This window comes from Carica papaya, chromosome 5, assembly GCF_054855325.1.
Source record: "Carica papaya isolate Zhongbai chromosome 5, ASM5485532v1, whole genome shotgun sequence".
Lineage (NCBI taxonomy): Eukaryota > Viridiplantae > Streptophyta > Magnoliopsida > Brassicales > Caricaceae > Carica > Carica papaya.
The window spans coordinates 12,232,672-12,254,999 of record NC_142313.1 but is presented as its reverse complement, the minus strand read 5'-3'; the positions used below and the strand labels follow the sequence as shown (position 1 = coordinate 12,254,999).

At 41.2% G+C, this 22,328-nt stretch overlaps 1 protein-coding gene and 1 pseudogene across 2 annotated transcripts; one reads left to right on the top strand and one right to left on the bottom strand.

The window, feature by feature from the left end:
- The first annotated feature begins 358 nt into the window (after positions 1-358).
- Positions 359-3,386, top strand: LOC110814160 (AP-2 complex subunit sigma-like). 2 transcript variants are annotated; one of them, XM_088220359.1, is made up of 4 exons: positions 1,679-1,882; positions 2,549-2,608; positions 3,022-3,059; positions 3,155-3,386. In XM_088220359.1, exons 1-4 carry the CDS (start codon positions 1,775-1,777, stop codon positions 3,189-3,191), a joined length of 243 nt encoding a protein of 80 aa, XP_088076485.1. In that variant the 5' UTR covers positions 1,679-1,774; the 3' UTR covers positions 3,192-3,386. The 2 variants fall into 2 exon arrangements, 1 of the variants encoding a protein (XP_088076485.1); XR_015819293.1 differs by lacking the exon at positions 1,679-1,882 and adding an exon at positions 359-960 and having other exon boundaries at positions 3,022-3,386.
- Positions 3,387-21,222: 17,836 nt separating this feature from the next.
- Positions 21,223-21,341, bottom strand: LOC148253753 (5S ribosomal RNA; annotated as a pseudogene).
- Positions 21,342-22,328: the final 987 nt, after the last annotated feature.

Sequence of the window (22,328 nt, the reverse complement as noted above, 5' to 3'; positions counted from 1 at the left end):
CATACTTGCTTGATATCGAACAAGATTAAATTGAGAATAGATAAACCATATTTTTTTTTTTTAATTTTCAGTGAGTATGAAGTTTCGATTACTTTGTTTAGATTTGTGAAAAAAATTTTGTTGTTTTAAGGTTTATTGTTGCATTTATTAAGATATGAAGCTAGTTAACCATCTGTTTGGATTATGGTGAATAGTAAAATTTTAATGTATAGTATTTCACCAGCATAAGAAAACCGTATTTGTTTCAACTTCCAATGGTACAAATGATATTTGACTGATAAATTTTGAAATGAATTTTTAAACCACCGAATTGTTGGTATGTGACCAACATACTATTTGTTTTCCATTATACCCTCATCTAATTTAATTAATTTCATATTTATCTTGACAATTAAAAACTCTAATTTCTCTTCTTCCTCACTAAAGCCACATGCATGGATGACGAATCTTCTTCTTCTCCGATCGATTTTTTTCTTGTTCTTCTTCTTTGATTGCTTCCAAATGTTAATTCATTGATTCGACTTTTGATTTGCGTTTTTCATCTTTTCAATTGATAAATATTTTTTTAAAATTTTTTCAGCATCAATTTCTTTCATTTTTTCTTTGATTTGCATGTATATATTTCGTTTTTTCTTTGATTTACATGTATTTTTTTCTATAATAACCTATATCTGTGAATGAGGGTGAGATGAACAGTAGAAAGGGCTGTATGTGTGGGCAAGACTCGTCTCTCGTCTCGCCAAGTATTACATTCCTCTTAAGGACTCTGAGAAACACAAGATCAAATACGAGATATCAGTTTCTAAATTTTCGTCTTTTTCGTTTTTCATTTTAATTTTAATCCTTTAGAATTTTTTTTTTCCGTAATTTCACGCTAAAACTGAGGTTTTTGAATTTTAATTTTTCTAAGGTCATCGGTTAGTGGTGAATAGAGATCCAAAGTTCACAAATTTCGTTGAGGTTGGTTATTTTTTATACTATCTTTACTTACGGTTTTAGGATTTGAATTTGAATACTCTCTTCTTGAACTATTTTATTTATGAGAAAGTATGGCTAGTATAGCGCTAAAAATTGGAAATCTTAGAATCTCTCATTTTCATTTTCCAGAAATCCCTTTTTACGGAGAATAATAGCATAATGCCATACATCTGGTTTTTTTACGCTTAGAGAAATCATGAGCTTGTAGGACTAAGATGGATCAAAAAGAAGGGAAAAAAGGTGATCAAGGTTCTTATTTTGGTGTTAAACATAGTTTCAAATACTACCTATAATAAGCTTGGGTTAAAAAGGTAGTGATTTCGAAGTAGCATTTTTATCCTGCATTATCACTGGTGATTGGATGATAGTATGTACAAACTCCTAGATATTTTCTTATGGTAAATTGTGAGATAAATCTTTTGTAATTTGCTTAAAGTCAGTTGTTTCCTACACCTTTCTTGAGATTTTGAATAATTCTGCTCCGTTAGAATTGATGATAGGATTCACGACACTTCAAATCCCTTCTCCCCCAACCAGAGGCTCAACTTTTTTGCTAAATTATGTTCATCATTTATTATGCTTTATGCCATAAATACTCATTAATGAATGTCAAAATAGCTGTAAAATTGTTTTGCCGTTGGCTTCTTCTGCAAGTATCTTATCTTGTTCTTTACATATTGTTTTTGGATATAACTATATGCTCTTTGATTTAATTTTATCAACTACTCAGTTTTGCACGCAAAAAGTAATCTATAGGCGGTATGCTGGGTTGTTCTTCTCATTGTGTGTTGACATAATGGATAATGAGTTGGCATATTTGGAATATATCCATTTATTTGTGGAGATATTGGATCATTTCTTCAGCAATGTGTGCGAGCTAGATTTGGTGTTTAATTTTCATAAGGTTTGGGCCTATATACTAGCATTGTTTATTCCCTGATGCTCTATATCTGGCTATTTTCCTCTTAAGCTCCATTGTTTGGGATTAGATGCCTGTTTTCTCATTTGGATTCATTTTAATCTGTACTATGACTGTGCTTTACGAGATTGAGTCTGCATTTCCTGTAAGGAATAGCTGGTGGTGGTTGTTGGTTTCTAGATCTTCCCTGTGAAAATAGGAACGGCGGCAAGTTTTCTATACGTATCATGCATACTAGTGATATCACCATAATCCATTTATATGGATGGCGTCCAAATATCTGATTAATGTTTCTGCCTCTACAATTTATTTGTTTGAGTGATGGCTAAATAATTCTGTTGGCTGTCATCACGTTACTGTACTGCCCAATGGCATAGAGATATCATATTATTGTCATCATATTATGCTTTGCAATATCAGCCTGGTACATGTCAAAGTTAGCTATGATTTACCATCCATATTCATACTTGATATGTCCTAATACGCTTTAAACCAGAGTTGACATTGTAGGAGAATTGTCTATTGATTGTTGCTATAGAACTTTGGAATTTATTATCCACCAGCTTGTTGTGCGTGCATATGAAGATGTTGATTTTGTTCATAGCTTGATGTTGCTCACTCTTATTTATAATTCAATTTAACTTGTTGAAGGTTTATTTGATACTTGATGAATTCATTCTTGCTGGAGAGCTTCAAGAAACAAGCAAGAAGGTTTGCATCTTTCTGCTTCTCTTTAATTATTATTTCTGTATCTGGTTTGTTTGAAATGAAATAGCTCTCTCTTCATTATATCAAAACCAGATAGTTTTTCTTCCTTCTTATAATAGTTGTATTTAGATTGAGAATTTGGAATACATAAGCTGTAGAGCATGTTGTGTCTCTTGCTTCGCTTGAAGATCCAAGTCCATCCTGACAAGAGATATTTCATGTCTAATCTAATTCCTAAGGCTCAGGCACCTTTTTTCATGGTGGAGCTCTGAACATCCGCGTCTACCACTCCGAGGCGTATAGAGTTTCTGCACCCACCTCCCCAAGACAGTTTCTTAAACATGCATATAGGAGATCTCTTGGTCAAGACATACTTTAAGGCAGGAATACTAACCGATCTTTGCTGTCTCTTGCAGGCAATCATAGAGAGAATGGGAGAGCTGGAGAAGCTAGTGTAATTATTCTATACTGCAAGAGTGTTTAAAAGTCTGCAATTTGTTTTGTAATTGTTTCCTTTTGTGGGTGATATTAATTTGTTATTTTGCACAGCCTTCTCACCCGTGAATGTCCAAAACAGAAAGATTAACAAGGAAATATTCTTTGTTTTAAGAAGTGCTATAATCTGTCAGCATTTTCCCTCCCCCTTTTAGCTGTTAGTAACAATTGCAGCATTAGATGATCATTCTGTAGGCAAGGCTGTATCTGGTATATTATCATATCTTGAGAAGAACTCATTTGTGATTGGAAAGACATTATACAATTGAACTGTTTCTAGGTGCTACATCTAAGAAACTGTCAACGTTCTGCAGTGTATGAAATAATTTTGTTTTTGTGAGTTCTGTGTTCGTTCTTGGCATCCATTAACAGAAAAAACTATGATACTTGATTTGGATGCAAATTAAAGTAATTTGTAACTGCACTTCAAATATTATTATTGTAGTAATTAAAATCGGAAGAATGGACTAAGGATAGCTGTAGGTCCAAGAAGGCATCAAGAAGTTAATGATGATCCTAATAGTTGAAATTGATAGATACATATGACTAACCATGTATGTTTCCTTTCTCTTTGTGCCATCCATTACGGATGATTCTAATATATCAACTTTATGATTCAGTTTCTTCGAATCAGGTAAAGGGGGAGAGACAGATTCGCGATAATCGCGCTTCTTCATGGCTGTAAATTCAAAATTCAAACATACCAAGCATTAAGGCAATTGAAGATCATCAAGCACACTTTCTTCTTCATATTATTTTTGGCTTTAGCTAATACACTTTGTCATACAAAAAAAAAACAAGTTGAATTATTCCTTTGGAAAAGTAAGCTTCAAAACTGAGCTTTCCATACTCTTGGAAAGATTCTACCAAGTGTGAAGATATGGTGCCTTGACAAGAATTGTGAGATAGAATTTTATTTATTAATTATATTGCTGTTTATTTTTAAACAATTAAGATTTTTCTGTATTATAGTGTTAATGGTGAAAAATATGGAAGCACTAAGCCTGCGTATAAGCTGTACTCGAGTAAACAATCAAAATTTTGAAAGGATCAAAATTACAGATAACATATTAAATATTTAACTTGAACTGAAAAAGACAACATGTAGAATCTTGTATCCATAAAAAGAAACAAAAAGCAAAGCAACTTGAATAAGTTTTTGCTTCCATTCTAATCCTAAATTATGAATCCAAACAAAACGGGAAACTTCCAGGCAACAACTATTATCTCAAGTTAACATTAAACAGAGAGTTCCAACCAATTCACAGGAAATTAAACACAACACTTGAATATATATATATATATACATATAATTTTGTACAGAAAAAGTGATCCTTCATTTTGGTGAATGGTAGAATTTATATTTTGATGAACTAATTTATGATTTGGATTGATTAATTTATGTTAAATGCACTAATTTCTTTTATTTTTTTTTATTTGTTTATGGATTAGTATTTTATATTTTTAAAGTAGTTTTTGTTTATTGTGTTATTTGTTTAATTTTCAAGTAATTTAATAAAATAATATAAATATTTTTCTATTATTAAATATGAATACGAAATATTTACATATGTATATATGTACTGTACATTTTTGTTAAAAAATAAATTTAGAAGTTTGAAACTAATAAAAAATAAATATGATTGTACGTATGGAATTTTGTTGATGATTAATTTTTTACATAATATTAATTATTAAATTAATTCATAATATATAATTATTTTAAATACATTTTAATTTTTTATTTGTTGAAATAATTTTAAATTTAATATATTAATATATAATTACAACTGTTTGTCTTTAATATATAAAATAATTTTATTTTTATTAAAATTAAATTAATATAATAATATAAATAATAATTATTTATTTTATTAAATATAAAATTTTAATTTAATTATGTATAATAATTAATTATTTATTTATATACAAATATAATTATATTGATAAATAATTTTTTTTTTCTTACATACTACTTTTATACCATTTACTATTACATATAATATATATGAGTAAATTAGTAATTTGACTGAAAATACAACGATACCATCCTATCATCAAAATAAAAATATATCATTAACATACATTAATATATCATCATCTAAACGTAAAAAAAATTTTGTCATTCCAATTTTGTGTTATTGTCATTCAATTACTATTATTATTATACATTAATTAACCATCATTGAAATTTATCCAAACAAAACCTAAAAGTCTTTTTCATAGGAAATATTTACCTTTGTTTATGGTCCATATATCTAGACAAGAATATGAGAGTTTTCAGTCACAAATTATTATTAGTTAATAAATGCTCAAATAAAATTATTATTAGTTAATAAATGTTTATATTTGATTTAGGTTAGACATGAATAAAGGTTAAGGCTAGATTCTTTTTTTTTTGTTTGTCTCATGTGAATGAATTATATTAATCTATAATTATATTTGTCTATTTCTCAATCTAGAGAATTTCCTAGACCTTCAATTCGAAATTGTCCTTTAATAGGTGTTTGGGAATTAATATTGATGGCTCTACTATAGAAAAATATGGTCTTTATGTAACGACCCCATAAAATTCCAAATGTAATAAATTATAAATTTAGTGTGGAAGTTAAACAATAAATTAGAGTTTAAATTCCTTACACAATAATTGAAAGTACTAAATAGGGCTTACGAGAATAATCCTTCTAAAAGAACAACTAATAACCATAGAAATGAATTAAAAGTAAACAACCTGAACGTCTTACTAGCAATTCTTTTGTGGATCGAGCTCTAGATCTTGGTACTCTTGATCTGAAATGTTTAATGAAAGAGTGAACTACACTATCCCAGTAAGAATATCACGCTACTTACCAACACAGAAATGAATGTTGGTAGAAATCATAAAAATAACTAATAGAGCTTCTTGATTTAAGTAAATTCGTTTGTCATGAATAAAATCATTTACCACATACTTACAGTAGCGAGATTACCAAAAATAACCTATAGATTCAATAACATAACACATATCATTATTTCATGTACGATCAGTCAGAACAACAACCTTCCCTTTTATCAGCCTACTGGTTTCTATGGGGGTCCATAGGGATGTCCCCATTACGCGTGAACATTTTTTTTACATTTTACAATTAACGGGTCGTTCTCATACCCTATTTGATATGAGTACCAAAAGATATCATCCCTCAATACCCCGTCCGGTATGAGGGTAAAACGAGTCATCCCTATACCTCGTCCGGTATGAATGCCAAATTACCAAACTTCGATACCCCATCCAGTATGAGGCGACGTTTATAGTAGAGTTCCCTATATACCCGGTCCGTTCACCATCTCCAAGGATATGCAGTAAAGCTGCCGTTTCATCCATCTACTTAATCAAATAATTTTTCTTTTTCTTTTAATTTTCAGTTTCCCAATGCAACGTAGTCACACAAAACAAGCCAAACATGTATCAAATGAATAAAAACGCATCATCATACCAATTTCAGTGTATTATCATGCACTCAAAAATTGTAAAATCAAGTAATCAGTTAAACTTAGCAAACAATAGTCAATAACCAGCTCTAGCTCCATTAGTAACCTGTAATTAATTATGAATGTTTTCTAAGTTTCACAAAATACCATATTATTTAACATTAAACTTCAATTCTATAATATGAAATAAAGTGAGGGATTCTTACTCAAATTGATATCCGAAATGCTAAACTTTTAACTGCACCTACAGGCAGTCTCCGGGTTCCATGAACTTTCATTCGGGGATTAAAACGAGCTTCAAGTACCTAAAAATATCTCAAAAAATTCAAAATCCATATTAGGAAACCTTTTTGGCCAATTCAAGAATTCTAGCACGGCGGCTCCGCTGTGCTCCGGTGATGGCACCGCCATCCGCGGCGGTGGTTTGTCTCGAGTCGGCTATTTTTAGCCAGTTTTATACATCCCTATGAAAAAATACGTTAAAGGGTCTCGATTAGCCGAAAAAATTCAAAAAATCAAAACTTACTAGTGGCTGGTTTCTCCGGTACGGCGGCTCCGCCGACTCACCTTCACGGTTGGGTATTTTGCTTCAGTCAACCTGTAGAGAAGGAAATGGTGATTATAATGGTGGAAGAATTACGCAGAACGAGAATCAAGAAGGGCCTCATCGGAGGTACTTTTTATGTTTTTTTGTAGCAGCGCCACCGGGATTTGCTTACAGTTTTCAGCCAATTCGCCGGTCTTTTTGCTCTAATTTGGCCATTGGGTATTTAAAACCGAATTTTGAGCAAAGAAAATTTTTTTTTACCTCTTTTGGCGGGTCGGAAGTGGCTCCGGCACGACGACGGCGACAATCGGCTTCCTTCCCGGCGACTGGGTCTTCTTCTCAGGCAGGGAGAATTTGGTGGCTAGGTTAGGGTTTGGTGTGAAGAGGGTTATTTATATCCGTTCTCTTTTAATTTGAGCCTTCCATCGCGTTTGATGTAGACTATCCGATTGCGATTAAATAGGAAGTGAATCTGTGTCGTTCATCGCGATCTGATCTAGACCGTCCGATCGTGTTTAAATAGAAAGTGGATATGGACTATTCATCGCGTTTAAATTTGACCGTCTGATCATTTTTGGGGAGGGAACAGATCTGGGTCATCCATGCACGCGGGAACGGATTCGGACCGTCCGTGAGGGCACGCGGATTGCCAGCGTGGCCTCCCGTGTGGCACCGAGTTAGCATCGCTTACCACGCAGCATGCTTCGGTTCGTTAGGGCTACTGACTGGGCATCCTATGTGGTGTAATTTTTTTAAATTATGTTTTAACCCCCTAATTTCTGATTTTTCTTTCAAAAAAATCCCCATAACCCAAATTTTTACCTATTTTTCCCAAAATTGTTTTCAATTTCATATTCCATTTAATTTTCTTCATTTTTACCTTAAATAAAAATTAAAAAAATTAGAAATTTATATTTATTAATTAATTTTAACTACTTGTAATTGCTTAATTAATTTTAACTACAATTAAAATTAATTAGAGCATTACAACTCTCCCCTCTTAAAAGAAATTTGATCCCTCAAATTTGGCTATCTCTCGCTCAATCAAATAGTGGGAGATATTGGGCTCTAAAGTTTGATTCTAACTCTTATGTGGCCTCACCCGGTGTGTGATTATGCCATAGGACCTTAACAAAGGGAATTTTTTGGTTGCGGACCGATACTTTCTCGAATGACAGATCCTCCAGGAGCAAAAGAGGCTCGTGGGCCAAGACATGAGAGGGGTTCGGGTTGTACTTGCGTAGCATGGACACATGAAATACATTATGGATCCTAAAAAGTTCTGGAGGCAGTACCCGTCTATAGGCGGCGGTGCCAATTTGGTCTAAGATTTCAAATGGCCCAATAAATCGGGGGTTTAGTTTCCCCATCTTACCAAACCTACTAATTTTCTTGAAGGGAGTAACCTTAAGGAATGCCCGGTCACCTTTCTCAAATTCTAAATCTCTCCTTTGAGTGTCCGCATAACTCTTCTGTTTGCTCTGAGTCGTCTGAATATTCTTCTTAATCTTAACTATTTTAGTTGTAGTCTCCTCTACGAGATCTGGGCCAAACAGTTTTCTATCACCCCCTTCTTCCCAACATATCAGCGATCTGCATGGGCGGCCATACAATGCATCGTACGAAGTCATGCTAATACTTACTTGGTAGCTATTATTGTAGGCGAACTCTATCAAGGGTAGATGATCATCCCAATGACCCCCAAAGTCAAGAACACAAGCTTGGAGCATATCCTCAAGTGTGTGGATTTTTCTTTCTGACTGTTCATCGGATTGAGGGTGGAATGCAATACTAAGGGACAGTTTCGTTCCCATGACTTGCTGAAAACTAGACCAGAAATGAAAAGTGAACCTGGGGTCTTTGTCAGATACTATTATCACTAGCACTCGATATAATCTAACTATCTCCCGGATATACATTCTTCCTAACTTATCCTGGGGGTCAGTCATCCTGATGGCTAAGAAGTGGGAAGACTTGGTATGCCGATCAACAATTATCCATATGACATCATGTCCTGAGCGTGCCCTAGGTAATCCTATTACGAAATCTATTGTGATGTGTTTCTACTTCCACACCGAAATTGGTAATGGCTGAAGTAGCCCGCCTAGGCGTTAATGTTCTTCCTTGACCTGCTGACATACCAAACACTTAGAAATAAAGTCGGCCACGTCTCTTTTCATCATGTTCTACTAAAATCGGGGTCACATACCAAAATACATCTTAGTACTTCCGGGATGCATGACAAACTTTAAGTTATGAACCTCTGTCATGATGTCCCTTTTCAACTCACTATCACCTGGAATATATACCCTGCCCTGAAATCTGAGCAACCCATTAGCAGAGATTCGAAATTCTGAATTAATTTCCTATTCTACATCTTTCTTGATGGCTACTAGAGTGGAATCGGCGGATTGAGCTTTCTTTATTCTCTGAATCAACTCGGGTTGAACAGTCATGTGGACCAAACATGTGACTCTTTTCAAGTTTTAAAGTCGTACTTATTGTGCGGCCCCTATTACCCTGTATTCTGAAATTATCAAGTGAGCTAATATGCCTGCACTTTTTCTGCTGAGTGCGTCAGCTAGCACCTTACTCTTACTCGAGGGATGTAAGATATTACAATCATAGTCCTTGAGGAGTTCTATCCATCTTCCTTGACGCATGTTGAGATCCTTTTGAGTGAATATGTATTTTAAGCTCTTATGGTCGGTATAGATCAAGAAGGTCTTCCCATACAAGTAATGACATCAAGTCTTCAATGCGTGAATAATTGCGGCAAATTCTAAGTCATGAGTGTGGTAGTTTTTCTCATGACTCTTTAACTGTCTGGACCCATAGGCTATGACATTCCCATGCTACATCAGAACACAACTCAATCCTAGATAAGAGACATCACTATAGACTGTATATCCATCCGATCTGCTCGGCAAGGCCAATACAAGTACAATAGTCAACCGTCTCTTTTATTCTGAAAAACTCCTTTCACAGTACTCGTTCTACTCAAACTTAACGTTCTTCTTTGTAAGCCGAGTTAGATGAACAGGTAGGCTAGAAGACCCTTCTACAAACTTGTAGTAATAACCTACCATTCCTAGAAAGTTGCGGATCTCCTTGACCGATGTCAGTTTTTTCTAGACGAGTACTGCCTCAACCTTTTTGGGTTCACTGACACTCCATCCTTTGATATGATGTGCCCTAGGAAGGTAGTCTGTTCGAGCCAGAACCCACACTTACTCAGCTTTGTATACAACTTTTTTTTCTCTGAGAACCTATAAAACCTGTGTCAGATGGTGAGTGTGTTCATTTACTTTTTGAATATACCAGGATATCATCCATTAATACAATAACGAAATGATCCTAGAATTATCTAAAAATCCTGTTCATCAAATTCATTAAGATGGCTGGTGCGTTGCTCAAATGGCATGACCAGGAACTCATAGTGTCTGCACCTAGTTCGAAAGGCTGTTTTGGGAATGTCTTTTGCCCTAATCTTTACCTTATGGTAACCTGAACGCAGGTCTATCTTGGAGAAGACCTAGGGACCCTAGAACTGATAAAAAAGGTCATCGATCCTGGGGAAGGGGTACTTGTTCTTGATCGTGACTCTGTTAAGACCTCTGTTGTCAATACATAACCTCAACGTCCTATCTCTCTTCTTGGCAAATGTGACTCTAGCACCCGAAGAGGACACACTATGTCAGATAAATCCACTATCCTGCAATTCATTGATCTGTTTCTTCAACTTCTTCATCTCAACATGACTCATCCGGTAAGGAATAATCGAAATAGGCTGGGTGTCTGGCTAAAGGTCTATTGTAAATTTGACTTCTCTGCCCACTGGCAGTTCAGGTAGTTCATTCAGGAACACATTCGAAAAGTCTTGGACTACTGGGATCTCTTGAATACAATTTTTTTTTGTTTGCCTAGTTAGAGAAACAACCGGGTTAAAGTACTTGATAATAGGAAAATTGCCATAAGAGAACAAATATTAAAGAATTTTATTAATTTGTAAATGACTCCTTATTAGGAGGGTTGAATGCAACCTTCTTATGAAACAGTCTACAGTGGCATGATACGCCACTAGTTAATTCATTTCTAAAATTACATCAAAATCTCCCGTGTCAATTTCTATTAGGTCCATACTCAATTTTTTATCTGTTATATCTATGACACAAGCTCTATATATAACCTTTCCCACTAGTGTCCTACTCCCAAGAGTATATACAAATAACACCGAATAAACTCTTTTAGGTAATACATTTAATTTTGATGCAAAAATATGTATAACAAATGAATGTGAGGCACCAGTATCAATCAAAATATGTGCAAGATAATTACAGATAATGTACATACTATGTATCACGTCTGTGTTAACTTCTGCATCTTGTTGGGTGAGGTTGTAAGTCCTGTCCTGAATAGGAGGTCTGGCCTGGTTCTGGTTCCTTGAGCACTCCCTTGCATAATACTGGACACTACCACATATGTGGCAGGTGTTGTTGAGGTGATAGCAGGGTCGGTCCCCATGATCTTTATTCTGACAGGTCCTACCGCGTCTTGTTGTTGAAATTTGAGGGGGAACTTGAGTCATCGGCCTAGGTCTCTTGTTCTATTGTACAGGTGCAGTAGGTGCTAGTCTGCGGTGTGGAGTTAAGGGCCTAAGGTTCCTCACTACTGGAGGAAAAATGCGAAGGTTTCTCTCCATTAATTGTGCCTTGGCTAGAACACCCAAGTAAGTACTGAGCTCGAACACATATAACTGTTGTCTGATATCAAGACAGAGACCCCATTCGAAACTTCTTGCCTTCCTACCTTTATCCATCATGCTTTCAGGGGAATACCGGCCCAACTTTAGAAACTTTCAAGTATATTCTGATACAGTCATCTCACCTTAAAATAGATGTGCAAACTCCATTTTCTTCAGATATCGAAGATGCTCTAGAAAGTACTCTACATTGAAGGCCGTCAAAATTATTCCCAAGTGACTGGAACGGGCAGGGTGGCATGCTTGAGTTGCCATCAGCGGCCTGTCTCTCCCACCAGTATGTAGGTGGCAAGTATGACCCTCTGTTCGGGAGTTCACCCCAAGAGTCATGAAGACCTTCTCTATCTCAGCTAACCTGTATTTGGCCTCTTCAAATGAGGATTCCCCTGCAAAAGAAGATGAGTTTAGTCTTTTATACCTCTCAATGTAGCTTTGTGTAGCAGCCCCGGAAATTTAAAATGGAATTTATATTTTAAATATCAAATGCGGAAGCGAAGTCAAAATTTGAATAACATCCCTTACACTAAAACCAAAAACGTGCTCACAAAATATAAAAGATTAAACTACCTAAAGGAGAAACTTGAAAGTAAAAACTACGAATGTGACTATGGAGTCTTTAGGCGTCCCATTCGTCGTCCTCCTGCGGAACCGGCTCGGGAACGATGTCCTCTTGATCTGAAATGATTAAATAAGGAATGAGCTACACTAGCCCAGTAAGGACATCACGATATCTCACCGTCACAGAGGTAAAGGTGGGTAGAAAACATAAAAAGACCAATGGAGCATAATTTACAACAAATCCTTTTATTAATAATAAAACCTTTACCATTCACTTACCTCGGTGAAATTCATAAAACAATATACTAAAGCAATAGCATCATCATCATCATGAAAACATATATATGAACTGTATAACATAATACCTATCAAACTTTTCGTAATTCAATCGTTACACAACATATTTTCCTAATTCACCAGCCCACTAGTATCCATGGGGATCCATAGGGGTCCCGCTACCCGTTAATCCTTAACACTTGAAATCCATTCCAGGGCCGTCCCCATACCCCGTCCGGTATGGGCGCCAAACCATAGACCTCATTACCCCGTCTAGTATGAGGGTGAAACGGGCCGTCCCCATACCCCGTCCGGTATCGGCGCCAAAACACATAAGATCTCCATACCCCGTCCGGTATGGGAGACCCCAATCCCGGTAGGGTTCCCTACGGACCCGGTCCGTCCACCATCTCCCAAGATATCTAGTCAGGCTGACCACAGTATACAATTTCCATTTACATAATCTTTCATTCTCCTTTTTCCTCAGTCAGCATTATCAATCACATACAAACAAGCAAAACGATAATTTATGCCAAACAGACAACATACAGCATCAATATCCCGATCATTCAATCCATAATCAATAAAACAGTAGAATATGCACACGAAACTATAAAATGAAAACATCAAATCTCATACTGCATTTAAAACTGTAAACAGGCCAAATAACAGTTAACCGACAAACACACTAGACTCGGGCTCCATTAGCGACCTTAAGCAATTTTACACATTCGTTGATTCATGAAATACCGTTTTATCATTTATTGAACTTTAAAACCGTGATAGGAAATAGGGTGAGGGGTCCTTACACGTTTCGGGGTCCGAACACGGCTTCACAGTGCGCCTACAGGCTGTCCCTAATTTTCCCTGAATTTTTCTCGGGGAACTGAAATGCACTACTGGTACCTGCACGTGTTCCAAAAAATCCCAAATTAGGCCAAGGGCCCCTTTCGGCCAATATCGCAACTCCGGCACGGCGGCTCTGCCGTGCTCCGGCGACGACGGTTTGCCTCGGGTTGGCCGTTTTCGGCCGTTTCCGGCCGAATTCGGCCACACTCGCATTGGTTCCTGCGATAAAACAACCCTACGGTCCTCGGGGAGGCCGAAAATTTACGAAAAAACCGAAGCTTACCAGCGGCAGTGCTCTCGGGTGCGGCGGCTCTCCGGTGAAGTTCGTGTTTTGGTGATTCGGCTCCGATCAACCTGTAGAGAAAAGAATGGTGATCACGGTGATATAAAAATTGCATTAAACGGAGGCCGGGAAGGGCCTCATCAGAGAAAAAATGGGTGCAACACGCGGACTTCCCAGGAGGTCACCCATCCGAGAACTACTCTCACCGAAGCACACTTAACTGCGGAGTTCTGATGGGATCTGGTGCATTAGTGCTTGTATGATGGGTGCTTCGATGAAGTTCGTGTTTTGGTGATTCGGCTCCGATCAACCTGTAGAGAAAATAATGGTGATCACGGTGATATAAAAATTGCATTAAACGGAGGTCGGGAAGGGCCTCATCGGAGGCAAAAATCGAGAAGGGGCGCGGCGGCGCCACTGGCTTTCAGCCGTGTTTTCCGGCCGTTTGGCCGGGATTTTGGCTCCGATTTGGCCACTGGGGAAATCAGTGTGGAAAAACGAGTTGGGGGTACGAAATTTACCTCGATCGGCGGTCAGAAATCCCTCCGGTGCGGCGGCGGGTGGCGGCGGCTGGCTTCTGGTTCGTCTTCTCCGGCGAGGGCAGGCGGCTAGGGTTTGGGGTCTGGTGTGGGGGTCTTATTTATACCCTTTTGCCTTTTGATCTCAGCCGTCCATTTTGATTTAATCTGGGCCGTCCGTGCGATTAGATCTGGGCCGTCCGTGCGCGCGATTGATTTGGGCCGTCCGATCGCGCGCACGCAGATCGCCAACGTGGCCCGTCCCCGGTCGACGTGGTTTTGCCACGTGGCAGGTCCTGGTTGGTCAGGCCTGCTGACTGGGTCTGCTGACGTGGCACGCGCGTTTTTTTTTTCCCTTCAATTTCTTCAATTTCCCCGGGCGCTACAACTCTCCCCCCCTAAAGAAATTTGGTCCCCAAATTTGCCTCGTTACTCTTGATCGAACAAATGGGGATATTGGGCCCTAAATTCTGATTCCAGTTCCCAGGTGGCCTCCCTGGGCGTGTGGTTCTGCCACACGGCTTTTACAAATGATATTTCCCGGTTGCGGAGTATTTTGCTCTCTCGGTCCGTGATACCGACCGGTACTTCTTCATAAGACAAGTTCTCTCGGAGTGGAAGCGGTTCATGAGCCAAGACATGAGAAGGGTCCGGATTGTACTTACGTAGCATAGATACGTGAAACACATTATGAACCCGGGAGAGCTCAGGAGGCAGTGCAAGTCTGTAGGCAGTGGTACCAATCTTGTCTAAGATTTCAAAGGGTCCAATATATCTGGGGTTTAATTTTCCCCTCCTGCCGAACCTACTAATTCCCTTGAAGGGGGTGACTTTAAGAAACACCCGGTCGCCTTTCTCAAAGGCCAGGTCTCTCATCCGGGTATAAGCATAACTCTTCTGCCTACTCTGAGCTGTCTGGATGTTCTTCTTGATCTTAACTATCTTGGACGTGGTTTCTTCTACCAAATCCGGGCCAAACAATCTTCTTCGCCCACTTCTTCCCAACAGATCGGTGACCTGTACGGACGCCCGTATAGTGCCTCGTATGGGGCCATGCCGATGCTTGCTTGGTAACTATTGTTGTAAACAAACTCTATCAGGGGTAGGTGGTCGTCCCAATGGCCCCTGGAGTCAAGGACACAAGCTCGGAGCATATCCTCCAGCGTACGAATTGTCCTATATGATTGTCCATCGGTTTGGGGGTGGAAAGCAGTACTAAGGGACAGCTTTGTTCCCATGGCTTGCTGGAAACTATTCCAAAACCGAGAAGTGAACCTGGGATCCCTGTCGGATACTACTGTTACTGGAACTCCATGCAGTCTGACTACCGCCCGGATATACATTCTTGCCAACTTGTCCAAAGGATCAGTCATTCTGATGGCCAGGAAGTGGGAAGACTTAGTGAGTCGGTCAACAATTACCCATAGAGCATCATGTCCCGATCGTGCCTTGGGTAGTCCCGATACGAAGTCCATGGTGATGTGTTCCCACTTCCACTCTGGAATCGGTATAGGCTGAAGTAACCCGCCCGGGCGTTGATGTTCTGCTTTGACCTGCTGACATACCAAGCACTTAGATACAAAGTCGGCTATATCTCTCTTCATCCCATTCCACCAGAACCGAGGTCGCATAGTTTGGTACATTTTCGTACTTCCTGGATGCATGGCGAACCTTGAACTATGGGACTCTGTCATGATGTCTCTTTTTAACTCACTGTCGTCTGGGACACACACTCTGCCCTTGAAACGAATCAATCCGTCGGCAAAGATCTGAAATTCTGAGCTCACTCCCTGTTCTGCATTCTTCTTGCGGGTTACTAGGGCGGGGTCGACTAACTGGGCTTCCTTTATTCTTTGGATTAACTCGGGTTGGACTGCTAGGTGGCCCAAACATGTGACTCTCTTCAGGTCTCGCAGGCGAACCTGCTGTGTAGCCCCAATGGACCTACATTCCGAAACCATCAGATGGGCTAGGGTGCCTGCACTTTTCCTGCTGAGGGCATTGGCCACCACGTTGCCCTTACCTGGATGGTATAGGATGTCACAATCATAGTCCTTGAGGAGTTCCATCCACATTCTCTGACGCATGTTGAGATCCTTCTGAGTGAAGATATGCTTCAAACTCTTATGATCGGTGTAGATCTGAAAGGTCTCTCCATACAAATAATGGCGCCAGGTTTTCAAGGCGTGTATGATTGCGACAAGCTCCAAATCATGGGTAGGATAGTTCTTCTCATGATTCTTTAACTGTCTAGACCCATATGCTATAACCTTTCCATGCTGCATTAGGACACAACCCAGGCCCAGATAGGAGGCATCACTATAAACTGTGTACCCTCGTGATCCACTTGGTAGAGTCAGCACTGGTGCAGTAGTCAGTCGCTTCTTCAACTCTGAAAAACTCCTCTCGCAGTTCTCATTCCATTCAAACCTTGCATTCTTCTTTGTGAGTCGGGTTAGAGGAGCTGCTAGACTAGAGAACCCTTCGACAAACCGGCGGTAATAACCTGCCATCCCTAGGAAATTGCGAATTTCCTTAACTGTTGTCAGCCTTTCCTAACCAAGTACCGCTTCAACCTTTTCGAGGTTCACCGACACCCCTTCCTTCGATATAACATGTCCTAGGAAGGCGGTTTGTTCGAGCCAAAATCCACACTTGCTCAACTTCGCATACAACTTCTTTTCCCTGAGTACCTGTAGGACTTGAGCGAGATGATGAGCATGTTCTTCCCTACTTTTTGAGTAGACTAAGATATCATCGATGAACACGATGACAAATTGATCCAAGAATTCTCTGAAGATTCTGTTCATTAGATCCATAAAGATGGCCGGGGCGTTGGTTAGCCCAAACGGCATAACCAGGAACTCATAGTGTCCGTACCTGGTTCGGAATGCCGTCTTGGGGATGTCTTCGGCTCTCACTTTTACCTGATGGTAACCTGATCATAGATCTATTTTGGAAAAGACCTGTGCACCCTGCAACTGATCGAAAAGGTCATCAATCCGGGGAAGAGGGTACTTGTTTTTAATTGTTACCTTGTTTATCCTTCTATAATCAATGCACAGTCTCAACGTTCCATCCCCTTTCTTTGCAAAAGTAACCCCGGTATCCCATGGGGAAATGTTGTGTCTAATGAAGCCACTGTTTTGTAGCTCAGTGATTTGTTTCCTTAGCTCTTCCATCTCGATGCGGCTCATTCGGTAAGGAGCTACCGAGATGGGCGGGGTTCCTGGCTGTAAGTCTATGGTGAACTCGACCTCTCTGTCCCCTGGTAGACCGGGCAATTCATCCGAAAATACGTCTGGAAAGTCTCGGACTACTGGAATCTCTTGGATACAAACTTCTTTCTTGGGTTTACCTAGTTAGAGAAAATACAATATTAAGGCACTGGGAATTAAGAAGAAAAGAATTTGCCATTAGGGAAAATCAGTACCGAATAATTTTATTAACTTGTAAATGGCTCCTCGTTGGGAGGATTAAATACAATCTTTTTGTTAAATTAGTCTATGGTGGCGTGATACGCCGCTAGCCAATCCATTTCTAGGATTACATCAAAATCCCCTGTGTCTAACCCTATCAGGTCTACCCTCAATTTTCTATCTGCTATCTCCACGGCACATGCCCTGTAGACAACCTCTCCTAGCAATGTCTCCCCCCCAGCGGTAGATACAAGCAATAATGAATCGAGTCTATCAGGTGATACACAAATTTTGGAAGCAATAACATGTGAAATAAAAGAATGTGATGCACCAGTATCAAACAAAACATGAGCAATGTGGCCAGAGATAGTATACATACCATGTACCACGTCCGGGTCTGCGTCGGCATCCTTCTGGGTAAGGTTGTAAACTCTGCCCTGGATTGGAGGCCTCCCTTGATTCTGGTTCCTAGGGCACTCCCTCGCATAGTGTTGGGCACTGCCGCATATGCGACATGTGTTGTTGAGGCGGTAGCAGGGTCAGTCCCCATGATCCCTGCCGCAGTACTGGCAGATCTTCCCACGTGCTGCCCCCATAGCCTGAGGAGGGGCCTGGACGGCAGGTCTGGGCCTCTTACTGGGTTGGACAAGCATGGTAGGCGCTGGCCTGCGGAGCGGGGCTGAGGGTCGGGAACTTCCCGCTAGCTGAGGGCGGGTGTCGAAGCTCATTTCTATGATCTGCACCTTTGCCAAGACTGCCGAATATGTCTCGAGCTCCATCACCAATAAGTGCTGTCTGATCGCCGGGCGGAGACCCCACTGGAATTTCCTGGTCTTTCGGCCCTCATCCAACAATGTCTCCGAGGCATGTCGGCCCAGCTCCAGGAACTTGCGGGCATACTCCGACACTGTCATATTTCCCTGGACCAATTGAGCAAATTCCATTTCCTTTAAATGTTGGATGTGTTTAGGGAGATACTCCGCATGGAAGGCCGCTAGGAACTGCTCCTAAGTAACTGGTACAGGCAGGGTGGCCTGCTTGAGCTCCCACCAGCGTACTGCTTCCCCTACCAGCATGTAGGAGGCAATGGCAGCCATCTGCTCAGGAACTACTCCCAAGGTCTCGAAAGCTCTCTCAGTCTCTGCCAGCCAGTATTGGGCCTCTTCGAAAGAGGATCCCCCTGAAAAAGTAGAAGGGTTCAGTCTTCTGTACCTCTCTATGAAGCCGGGGTCGATCAAGGAGGGAGCGGGGTCCCGAGGTAGAGGGACTGGGGCCGGCTGAGGGTGAACTGGGGGACCCTGTGGTGGCGCCTGCTGATGTGGTGGGGGCACTGGAATGTGCTGTGGCGGCACCTGTTGGTACTGTGGCTGTGGTACCGGATTGTACCGCTGCTGTGGTGCCGGGTGGTACCGTGGAGGAACAGGCTCCTGCCGGGGTGGCTCGGGATCAGCCTGCTGTAGCGGGGGCTCAACCTGCGCTAGCGGAGGAGGTCCTGGTAACTCCCTTCTCTCCTCTTGCCTTCGCTGGGCAGCTGCGAGAGCCTCCACCATCTCGAATAGTCTATCTAAATCCTCTCGAAGTGAATTATCTGGGGCCGCTCGGTTTAGTGGGGGCCTTCCTCTCCTCATTCTCGTGTGCCTGCATTTACAAGGAATGATTGAGTAACGATATATCGGTGAGTATTTCTCTAAGGGACTATTGTGTAAGGGATGGGTCCGAGGAAACGTGGCTCTGATACCAACTGTAGCAGCCCCGGAAATTTAAAATGGAATTTATATTATAAATATCAAATGCGGAAGCGAAGTCAAAATTTGAATAACATCCCTTACACTAAAACAAAAAACGTGCTCACAAAATATAAAAGATTAAACTACCTAAAGGAGAAACTTGAAAGTAAAAACTACGAATGTGACTATGGAGTCTTTAGGCGTCCCCTTCGTCGTCCTCCTGCGGAACTGGCTCGGGAACGATGTCCTCTTGATCTGAAATGATTAAATAAGGAATGAGCTACACTAGCCCAGTAAGGACATCACGATATCTCACCATCACGGAGGTAAAGTTGGGTAGAAAACACAAAAAGACCAATGGAGCATAATTTACAACAAATCCTTTTATTAATAATAAAACCTTTACCATTCACTTACCTCGGTGAAATTCATAAAACAATATACGAAAGCAATAACATCATCATCATCATGAAAACATATATATGAACTGTATAACATAATACCTATCAAACTTTTCATAATTCAATCGTTACACAACATATTTTCCTAATTCACCAGCCCACTAGTATCCATGGGGATCCATAGGGGTCCCGCTACCCGTTAATCCTTAACACTTAAAATCCATTCCAGGGCCGTCCCCATACCCCGTCCGGTATGGGCGCCAAACCATAGACCTCATTACCCCGTCCGGTATGAGGGTGAAACGGGCCGTCCCCATACCCCGTCCGGTATCGGCGCCAAAACACATAAGATCTCCATACCCCGTCCGGTATGGGAGACCCCAATCCCGGTAGGGTTCCCTACGGACCCGGTCCGTCCACCATCTCCCAGGATATCTAGTCAGGCTGACCACAGTATACAATTTCCATTTACATAATCTTTCATTCTCCTTTTCCCTCAGTCAGCATTATCAATCACATACAAACAAGCAAAACGATAATTTATGCCAAACAGACAACATACAGCATCAATATCCCGATCATTCAATCCATAATCAATAAAACAGTAGAATATGCACACGAAACTATAAAATGAAAACATCAAATCTCATACTGCATTTAAAACTGTAAACATGCCAAATAACAGTTAACCGACAAACACACTAGACTCGGGCTCCATTAGCGACCTTAAGCAATTTTACACATTCGTTGATTCATGAAATACCGTTTTATCATTTATTGAACTTTAAAACTGTGATAGGAAATAGGGTGAGGGGTCCTTACACGTTTCGGGGTCCGAACACGGCTTCACAGTGCGCCTACACGCTGTCCCTAATTTTCCCTGAATTTTTCTCGGGGAACTGAAACGCACTACTGGTACCTGCACGTGTTCCAAAAAATCCCAAATTAGGCACAGGGCCCCTTTCGGCCAATATTGCAACTCCGGCACGGCGGCTCCACCGTGCTCCGGCGACGGCGCCGCCGCTTGCGGCGGCGGTTTGCCTCGGGTTGGCCGTTTTCGGCTGTTTCTGGCCGAATTCCGCCACACTCGCATTGGTTCCTGCGATAAAACAACCCTACGGCCCTCGGGGGGCCGAAAATTTACGAAAAAATCGAAGCTTACCGGCGGCGGTGCTCTCGGGTGCGGCGACTCTCCGGTGAAGTTCGTGTTTTGGTGATTCGGCTCCGATCAACCTGTAGAGAAAAGAATGGTGATCACGGTGATATAAAAATTGCATTAAACGTAGGCCGGGAAGGGCCTCATCGGAGGAAAAATAGGTGCAACACGCGGACTTCCCAAGAGGTCACCCATCCGAGAACTACTCTCGCCGAAGCACACTTAACTGCGGAGTTCTGATGGGATCCGGTGCATTAGTGCTTGTATGATGGGTGCTTCGGTGAAGTTCGTGTTTTGGTGATTCGGCTCCGATCAACCTGTAGAGAAAAGAATGGTGATCACGGTGATATAAAAATTGCATTAAACGGAGGCCGGGAAGGGCCTCATCGGAGGCAAAACCCAAGAAGGGGCGCGGCGGCGCCGCTGGCTTTCGGCCATTTGGCCGGGATTTTGGCTCCGATTTGGCCACTGGGGAAATCAGCGTGGAAAAACGAGTTGGGGGTATGAAATTTACCTCGATCGGCGGTCAGAAATCCCTCCGGTGCGGCGGCGGGTGGCGGCGGCCGGCTTCTGGTTCGTCTTCTCCGGCGAGGGCAGGCGGCTAGGGTTTGGGGTCTGGTGTGGGGGTCTTATTTATACCCTTTTGCCTTTTGATCTCAGCCGTCCATTTTGATTTAATTTGGGCCGTCCGTTTTTGATTAAATCTGGGCCGTCCGTGCGATTAAATCTGGGTCGTCCGATCCTGCGCACGCGGATCGCCAACGTGGCCCGTCCCCGGTCGACGTGGTTTTGCCACGTGGCAGGTCCTGGTTGGCCAGGCCTGCTGACTGGGTCTGCTGACGTGGCTGCTGACATGGCACGTGCGTTTTTTTTTTTTTCCCTTCAATTTCTTCAATTTCCCCGGGCGCTACACTTTGATCCATTATTGGAGGAATTGGGTCCCGTGGAAGAGGGATTGGATTGTGTTGAGGATGGATTGGATGACCCTGTGGTGGTACTAGATGATACGGTGGAAACACTGGATTGTACTGTGGTGGGGCCAAGTGATGCAGTTGGGGCACCATGTGGTGGTGCCGGGTGGTATTATGGTTGGGACACTGAATCATATTGGGTTGGTGCCGGGTGGTACTGTGGAGGAGCAGAGTCGTACCAAGGTGGCTCGGGATCCTCTTGCTGCAGGGGTGGCTAGACCTATGGCAGCTGGGGAGGGTCAGGTAGCTCCCTCCTTTCCTCCCGGACCTCCTGGGCAGCAATAAGTCTCTCC